The sequence below is a fragment of the Poecilia reticulata genome, linkage group LG4 (genome assembly GCF_000633615.1).
Source record: "Poecilia reticulata strain Guanapo linkage group LG4, Guppy_female_1.0+MT, whole genome shotgun sequence".
Taxonomy (NCBI): Eukaryota; Metazoa; Chordata; class Actinopteri; order Cyprinodontiformes; family Poeciliidae; genus Poecilia; species Poecilia reticulata.
Window position 1 is genome coordinate 13223264 of NC_024334.1, and position 8916 is coordinate 13232179.

The following is an 8916-nucleotide window of genomic DNA, read 5'->3' on the forward strand; positions in this document are numbered from 1 at the left end:
CAGCTAAATGTGGATCTTTGCCAGGTTTACAAATAGGAATAATGATAGCTTCTTTCCATTTATCTGGTAGAATTCCTTCCTCCCATATCTTATTATACATTTCTAATAATATCCTCTTACTTTTTTCACTAAGATTATTTAACATAATATAATTAACTTGATCTTCCCCAGGCGTTGATTTACTAGAGTTTTTTAATGCTCTATTTAATTCTATTAAAGAAAATTTCATATTCATAATATTGTTGTGATCTTCATCATTATATAGCAGCTCATTGTGACTTTTTAATGTTTCCCGTCCTTTTTTTCAGTATTACTAAGATTCTACATACTATGTATCTTAGTAAATGCTCTTGCTAATAACTCTGCTTTGCTCTTATTATCTATTATAGTGTTACCATCATCTTTTATTACTGGGAAAAAATATTCTTTTGATTTACCTGACATTTTCTTAATGGTATTCCAAACCCTGTCTAATGCCGTATTTTTCCCCAATGACTCACAATATTTTCTCCAATAATCCCTCTTAGCATTTCTTATGATCTTCCTGACTTCTGCTTGTTTTCTCTTATAATTTATTAGATTTTCAAAGCAAATATATTTAAGATTTTTATAGGCCTTGTTTCTTGTTCTAATTGCTATTGAACACTCTAGGGTCCACCAAGGAACTATCTTCTTCTTTTTAACCCCTTTACTTCTAGGAATGACTGTTTTTGCTGCATGAATAATACTATTACTAATTTCTAAATTTAATTCATTTATTGGTTTATTTATATCTATATTTACCATATTAAATATAGATTAATATATTTAATATGGTAAATATTAAATATAGTTTAATATTTTGGGAAAACTATTATTTTATAGTTTTCCCAATTTATATCCCCAAATTTCCATTTCCCTTGACTTACTACCTGTTCTTCTTCTATATCCATTTCTACTTCAATAAAAATTGGATAATGATCACTTCCTATAGTATTATTTTTATATACTTTCCAGCTGCAACTGTCTGCCAAAGATTGTGATACCAGTGTCAGATCAATGGCTGATTCTTTACCTCTCATCAAATCTACCCTAGTGCCTACACCATTATTTATACCTACCATTTCTATTTCTTCAATCACTTCTTCTAAGACCCCACCATTATAATCATCTTGATCCCCCCACAAAGTACTATGTGCATTAAAACCCCCACACCAAATTATTTTCCCTCTCCAGTGTCTAAGAATTGTTTAAAGTTTTGCTTCCTCTATTTTCTGACAAGGATTATAATAAATTATTATTTTAATAATTCAATTTTTTGTCCAAACTTTAACCGCATTAAGTTCAAGATCCGTATTTATTTGCATTTGAATAAATTTTATGTTTTCCTTTATAAATATAGCGCATCATCCTCCACTTCCATTTATTCTATCTTTACGTAAGACTGCATAACCATGAATACTAAATTGCAATAATGATTTAAGCCATGTTTCTTGAATACATATTATGTCTGGTTTTGTATTTAATTTGTTAATGAAACCTTTAAATTCCTGTCCGTTAGCTATTAAACTTCGAGCGTTCCATTGTAGTATTAGAATTATGTATTGATTTGCGAAGCTTCATTTTCAGATGGTCCTTCTCCATACCTAAGTTCATCCTGAATTTTTTCCCATGACAGATCTTTGACATTAACAAATTTTGCTGCTGCCTTTACTATAATTTTTATTTTTTCAGTTCTTGCTTGCTCTGAACAGTTAATGATATATGCCAGAAAAGGAATAAGTTTTTCTAATGTGACATTATTTTGAGTATTATCCGTCTCCTTTTTCCTTTCTAACTGTGTTTTGGTAGCATTTTCCGTACTTTTCAACTCTTTCACTGCCTCAGCAAGTAATTTTTTTATCAGTTTTAATTTTCTGAACTTCAGTTGCTTCTTTCCTTACCACACATCCTGCATAAGCTGCAGTATGATTACCTCCACAATTACAACATTTAACTGGATTCTCTTCACATTCCCCATAAGGGTGTTCACCTCCACATCTACCACATCTTTATTTTCCTCTACACACATCTGCAATGTGACCATATCTTTGGCACTTATAGCATCTGAGAGGTGGAATATAAGTTCTTACACTGAAATTCATGTATCCAATCATTACTTTATCAGGTTTAACTTTATCTTTGAATTCCAGTAACACAGATGTACTGTCCAATCTTTCCCCATTTCTAAAAGCCTGCAATCGTCTTATGCCTGAAATCTCTCCTCCTTTTATTGTTTTTTTAGTTCTTCCAAGTTTTCTCCAATCGGGATCCCTGATATTACTCCTTTTGTTCCTCTTTGTTCCCCCACTATCTTTCTTTCCACCTCTTCTTTTTTACATACCATTTGGAGTTTTAATGCCATATTCTTTTGTTCAACATTCTTACAGATAATAAGAAGGCTCCCATCCCTTAAAACTTTAGCCAGTCCCACATCTCCGATAACTTTCTTTAGTCCATTTGATAAAGTGAGTGGACTCACCCCAATCATATCTCGTCCAGTTCTAAATTTTAATATAACTTTAAATTCTTCCATCATTTTTTTCTTCCTTACCTCAACACTTTCTGCCTCATCTTCCAAAGATCTTTTGCCTACATTTAGTCCTTTTTTACTCTTGTCTTTCCCTCCACCCCCTTTTCTATTTTCTACTAAAGCCCAACCTGTGTCCATATTTTCATCTTCTGAACATCCCCCACTACAACTAGCCATCTTAATCTACTCATAGTCCAGATTATGCCAAAACCGCTTTAGAAATCAACTTATTACTTGCCAGAAATTGCTTAAATTCTTTCACTCAGACAGTCTGCGTTCTCCAATCTCGCACACCTGCCGGTCGACACTCACCCTTTTTTCGATACGTTGCGATTGTGGGAGCAACTCTTTATCAAACACCATCTCTTTAAGGAAACTGACAAACCTATCTTTGAATTTGACTAAACAAGTGTTTAATTAACATGGTATTTTTAAAATATAACACCAACACTGGTATTCTAACATTTTTGATTATGCTCTGTAGATTTCGATTCATTCCCTAAAAGATTTATTATGGAAAGTATTTTTTTTCTTTCTGTTTAATATTGTCTTTAAATGCTGGCTCTCCAAGATGCAAATACAAGTAAAATGTCGTGCCTAGGAAAAAAACAGTATTTTACAATTATTTTTGCGGTAGTTTACTGCCAGTCATCAGTCTTGATTGTGACAAGAGAAGAAGACAATATCCTACCGTATTTTGGAATAACAGTATGTTACTGCTGGAATTCCGCCGTAAATTTATAGGCATTTCTAAGAGTGTATATGTTAGCTGACTTGAAGCACCTAACATTTCAGAATTTTTGAGCAGACGAGTCATATGTTAAATGTAAGACTTTGGAACTAGTTGCATAAAACACCACATAGCCTGTTACCTTGTTTTCAGACTTGGATTTTTCAGATGCAACTACATTGAATAAAATCTAGTTGCATTTTATTCAAGCTGCAGTAGCCTACATAACTTTAATAAAAAAATATGTTTTCTCCATATTTGTTAAAGCTGTCATCATGTCGTAGCAGTTTGTTATGAGACAGATAATCTGTGAAAACAATCAATCTCCTCCATCTCCTTCCTGAATTACTACTACTGGTTAAAGTAATGCACCGTTCTGAGCAAAACAACCAATCAGAACTAGTAGGACGCTCTTAGCATTGTCAGTTAGCCTCATTCACTCACTGCTAAATGTGCTTATGGTGAAAAAACACCTTATCATTACAAGAAATCGTTTATCTGCAGTCATTGGTAGCTATTGTTGGGAATGGACATCTGGTTAATGGATCATAATTTGTATTGACACACGGAGCATAAAATCAGCCAAGAAAAGCATTCAGACTTTACTTTTTTTATTCACTTTCAGCGCTGAAAGGAGACGCTTTAACCATTACATTCGAGAAGAGTTTCTAAAAAAGTCTGTGCAGCGTCTCAGGAGAAGGAGGAGGGCAGCTGATTATATGGACTGAAGACACTCCCTGAAATCACACCATGTCTCTGTGGCCTGGGAAAACGTTTCTTTTTCGTGAGAAATGGACCTTGGTGTCTAACAGAATCAAACATGTAACTCTTTACTATGGGCCCTTTGTCTAACAGCGTGTGACTCTTTCTCGACCTTGGTAAACACTATGCTAACTAAACTGAGTATTCACAGTTCGAATCTGCACAGCTCTGTGCTATGCTCCCCCTCAATTGGATGTGTGTTTTTTTATCTGGGAGTGGGAACATTCAATTTTTACTGCTAAAAACAATCTTTGAAAATACAATATGATTAATTTTGTAATTGACAGGGTCCCGATTTTGTAATTTAATTTCTATGAACAAAAATTAAATAATTAAATTGTGGAGAATTGTCATCACTTTTCCCCCAATGCCGCGCCCCTGCCTCATATATATTAATAATGGCAGTCATTAGTAGGATTTTGGCTGTGTAAATCAGTTCTACAGATGATTTCCATTGCATCCTGCTTCTTGTCTCTTCCATATCTGTCCATCATGGAGGGATTCACCTGGTTGGCTGCTCCACAACACAATGTCAGGGAGGAAATAATTCTACACTAGAGTTGTTACTCATCAGTCTGGATCCATTTCAGTATAGGATCATTTTCAAGCGATTCAAAGTTTGTCAGTATAGGAAAAGATATGTTGTCAGGTTTGGTTTCCACTGAACGGAGTCTAAGGGTGCATTCATTACAGCCCTGTTTAGTCTGCTTTAAATTAATCACTGTTCATTTGCCTAGAATGTCTGGTTCATTTGAATGAGTAATCAAACTCTGATGCAGACCAAAAGAGTGAACTCTGGTCCGCCTACCAACCTAGGCCTTGGTTCGGTTGAAACGAACTCTGGGGCACTTTGAATGCATATGTAGATGCAAGCCGACCAGAAATGCGCTCCAGAAACAGAATGTGGACTGCAACACAGGGCATTCTGGGTAAAAACAACCAGAACAAAGTCTAGTCATAGCCAGGAGAAATGGCTTGTGGTCTTTCACCAAAAGCAAAAGAGAAGTCCTACAACTACTAATTTCTGATGCCACTCCGTTTTGTTTACATTTTGTGAAGAAGGAAGTTGCACTCAGTGTCTTCTACAGAAGATTCCTTCAGTGGTTCTAGGTGCAGTGCCTCCATAAGTATACAAGTAAGGGAACAGGTTGCTCAAATGTTTTGGTTGGTGAAAGTGCAATGTGAAAGTTAACCACACTACCTGAAAATGTAACAAATTCTTCAGTTTTGGTCTCAGTTGAACCGAGTTTACCGAACTTTTAGGTGTGAAAACACCCTAAAACTTACTAAGTTGAAACAAGATGCGTTTATTCAGAAGAATCAGTGGTTTCCCTTGTGCTGCTCACCCCTCAAACAGTTTTACAGTGTATTGAGAGAAGTTGTTTTTTTGAAACAGTTATTTTAATGGTATTGGACCCATATCTTAATCTAATTTTGAATTAGTTAATTGTTTAATTTGTTGCTGTTTTCTCGCTGAACTACATATGCAAAATGACATGAGATGAGGCTGCTGGCTGTATCAGCCATCCTAATTAGCTGACAGCCATTCTGCCACTAATATTTAAAACTGTAAATAAAGTCTTCTTTGGTAAATGTAGTTCTGCATTAAAACTGAAGAGTTTTATAATCTACCAATACAGCCTTGCTTTATACTGGTCTGATATTGTAGGGATGTGTGTTTTTGTGTTAATTAGTTCCTGTATTGTTGCGTCTTCCCCTTGGTTGCCCCAGCTGGCCCTTCTTTCCCCTTATTACCTTCCCTGTGTATTTATCCCATTTGTGTCTCTTGTTTGTGTTAGATCCTAGTCTTAAGTTGTAAGTCACATGACTTTGTCAGTCCTGTCAAGTTACTACCTGTGTCAGAGCTATTGCCTTTGCTCATATGTGCTGCCTGGACCTTGTACTTTTCTGGATTTCATTAAAACCATCAATTCACACCACAACCTGGATTCACCGCATCTTCATTCTCACTAACAACAACCGTAAATTGTGACAGATATAGCTAAAAGGTCAGTTTTAATATCATTCCCATTGCTATGGTCATTGTCTGACTAGCTGGTAGCCTTCCCTTTGGGTCCTAAGTGTATTTGTTCTGCAGATTAACTTCAATTGATTCCTAGCTGCAGGCTCACGCGACCCATCTTACCCTTTTAAAGCAGTATCCCCCCTCAGTGGTAATACTTGTTTGTTTGAAAAATACTAATGTCTGTTGGTGTGTCCTTAGGCTGGACCCAGAGACGTCTCCTCTCCATGGACACAGAGGACTTTGAGACAATTCCGTCCAGCGGAGAGGAGTCCTCCAACTCTTCTGAGGACGAAGCCAACAATAAGAATGTATGTGACTTTAGCTTAGCTCAGCAATCTTTATAGTGGAATGAAACTTAAAGAATTATAAGGTGAGAACATTTTTACTCCAAATGTAACTTTATTTTAAAAACTGTAGCTCAGAGTGACTCATTCTTCACTTGTTGATGCTAGATAGTTCTTGCATAATTTATCAAAATTTTCCAGTCAATTACTATCATCAGTCAGTTTCCTCTCATTTCTTTGAAATGTATCTCAACATCCTGAATTTGGACACCTCTACTGCTTAATTAGTTCCCTAGACTTGTGTCTTCTTAGTAGCAGGACCTGACCACTTGACATTTAAGAAATGAGGGAGTAATGAAGGACTGAAGGGATTCTACTTGCATATTTCTGGTGCAGGGGTCTGCAGCCTGCAGCTCTGATGCCACATTTGGCTTTTAAGACTCTTCTTTGTGAATTTTAATAACTTTGTCCGACAATGCTAAACAACCTTTCTTTTAATCTAAACGTAATTAATAATGTTAGTTGAAGCAGTTTTTCCATGCAATATATGCAAAACATTTATGCAAAAATGTACAATAAGGTAAGAAATATTTTTGCTTGTCTTTTGGTTGCAAACTGTGGCTTTTTTTGACATAATTTACAATGTAAATTAGATGTTCCATTGAAGAAATGTTTTTAATCCCTTTATATAAAAGTAAGATTTTCTATATTTTTAAAACCTAAAAACAAAATAAAATTGTTTAATTTAAAAATATGAACACATTTCCAATAGCAGATGTAAAAATAATTAGTTTCATGTAGCTTTTGTGGCTCTAACTGAATTTTGTTAACCTGGACTAAATGGCTAAGTGGCTCTCTGGGTTGCAAACATTGCTGACCAGTGATGGTAAATGTGTTGGCCTTTCCTAAGTCAGCAGAGTTCTTCTGAGTCACATTAGAAATCTACACATATTGATGTACTGGGATGTAGTAGTTCATTCACTTTTAAGCATTAAATAAAATTTTTGCAATGAAAGCTAAAGTAAAAACTTTGTGTGTGAAATTGTACATTTCAACTGTAGATATGAATGGGAAACCTTAAAGGGAAATAATATATTAAAATTTTGGGGGTGTCTGCTTAATGCAGATATTATTCCTGCATTAAACAAGATTCAAACATGTTGAAGCCTTGATAAAATTCAACTTATTACATCATGGACGGACTGACTGACGGATTTACTACATCACAGGTGTTTCTGTCTTGAGTCAGTGTTGGATTCAGCTGGATCAGTTTTACTCTTTTCATCAGCTTGTGGTTTGTGCCACATTTGACAGTCATATGTTCCTGCAGGGTGGCAGCAGCCGGTACCGGGTGCAGCTGACATATACGTCATGTGAAGCAAGGGACCTCCAATTTCTGGAGGAAGGAGAAAATGGAAACTGGTAAGTTTACACCACTTCCATGAATTCAAAAGCATGTCCTTTCAGTTTTTACCTTTGCAAAGCTCTCTAGATATTTTTATTTTATATAAAGTGAACAGTTGTTTCACCCCATCCTGATTCTGCAAGTGTGTTCATATAGCAACGGAAGTGCAATCTCTTATGGTAGGTTAATTTTAATGAGGGGAGACAACATATCAATCCTAAAATGTTAACAAAAATGCTCTTCATCAGAGGAAATAAGTTTTTAAACCAAGACAAAATCTGACTCAAATTTTAATGTAGAAAGTTTACCAACAAGAACTTAAAGCGGATATTTCTTGTTCATTGCCAGGTTTACTAGGCGGTTTATTGGTCCATTCCTCTTTACAGAAACACCCTGTAAATAATTAATCTTTCTCGGCTTTTGCTTGGCAACTCAAAGCTTTAGTTCCCACCACAGAGATTTTGAAGAATAGAGATTTAAAGACTAGCTAAAACCTTACTTTAACTTTAGGGTGCATTTACACCAGCCCTATTTGGTACACTTTAATCAAACTCTAGTTCATTTGCCTAGAAAGTCTGGTTCATTTCCAGAGGTGTGAATGTGGAATGGAACTCTGATCCAGACCAAAGAAGTGAACTCTGCTCTGCCGACAAACCTCAGTCCCTCTTAAGTTAAAGTGAACTCTGGTGCGGTTCAAATTTATATTTGAATGCCAAGTGGAGCAGAGACTACTCCAAAAGTAGGAAGTGGACTGCAGCACAAGGTATTCTGGATAAATGCAACCAAAACAAATGCACATGGTGCTAGCAGGAGAAATGGCTCGTGGTGTTTTTACCAAAGAGAAATTCTACAAACGCTAAAATCTGATGCTACTCCTTTGTTTACATTCCATTCTGATTAAGCTGGAAGCGAGAAAGATGCGTCTAGACTCTAACTACCTTCAGATCCTGAGATTATGACCTTTTACAGTTAATGGATCGGACATCCAAATAGCCCGTGGTAGCCTGACTCCAGAAACCACCCCAGTTAACGGTAGCTCTTTCTCTATCAATAACGTGCACTTGTTACAGTCTAGATAATTTTAGAGACTCGGCCAGAGTCAAGGTCATTATTTATCATAACTAAAGAAACGTCTGAAGCCCCCCATTTCACTAGGAT

At 35.9% G+C, this 8916-nt stretch overlaps 1 protein-coding gene across 5 annotated transcripts in view; it reads left to right on the forward strand.

Moving 5' to 3' along the window:
• The window catches only part of mcf2l2 (MCF.2 cell line derived transforming sequence-like 2), a 182136-nt gene that overhangs the window by 160555 nt on the left and 12665 nt on the right, over nucleotides 1–8916 (forward strand). For all 5 annotated transcript variants that reach the window (XM_017304428.1, XM_017304431.1, XM_008407840.2 and 2 more), the window contains 2 exons: nucleotides 6268–6377; nucleotides 7684–7775. In XM_017304428.1, the coding sequence (XP_017159917.1) occupies nucleotides 6268–6377; nucleotides 7684–7775 (202 nt within the window). The remainder of the gene's footprint in view (nucleotides 1–6267; nucleotides 6378–7683; nucleotides 7776–8916) is intronic.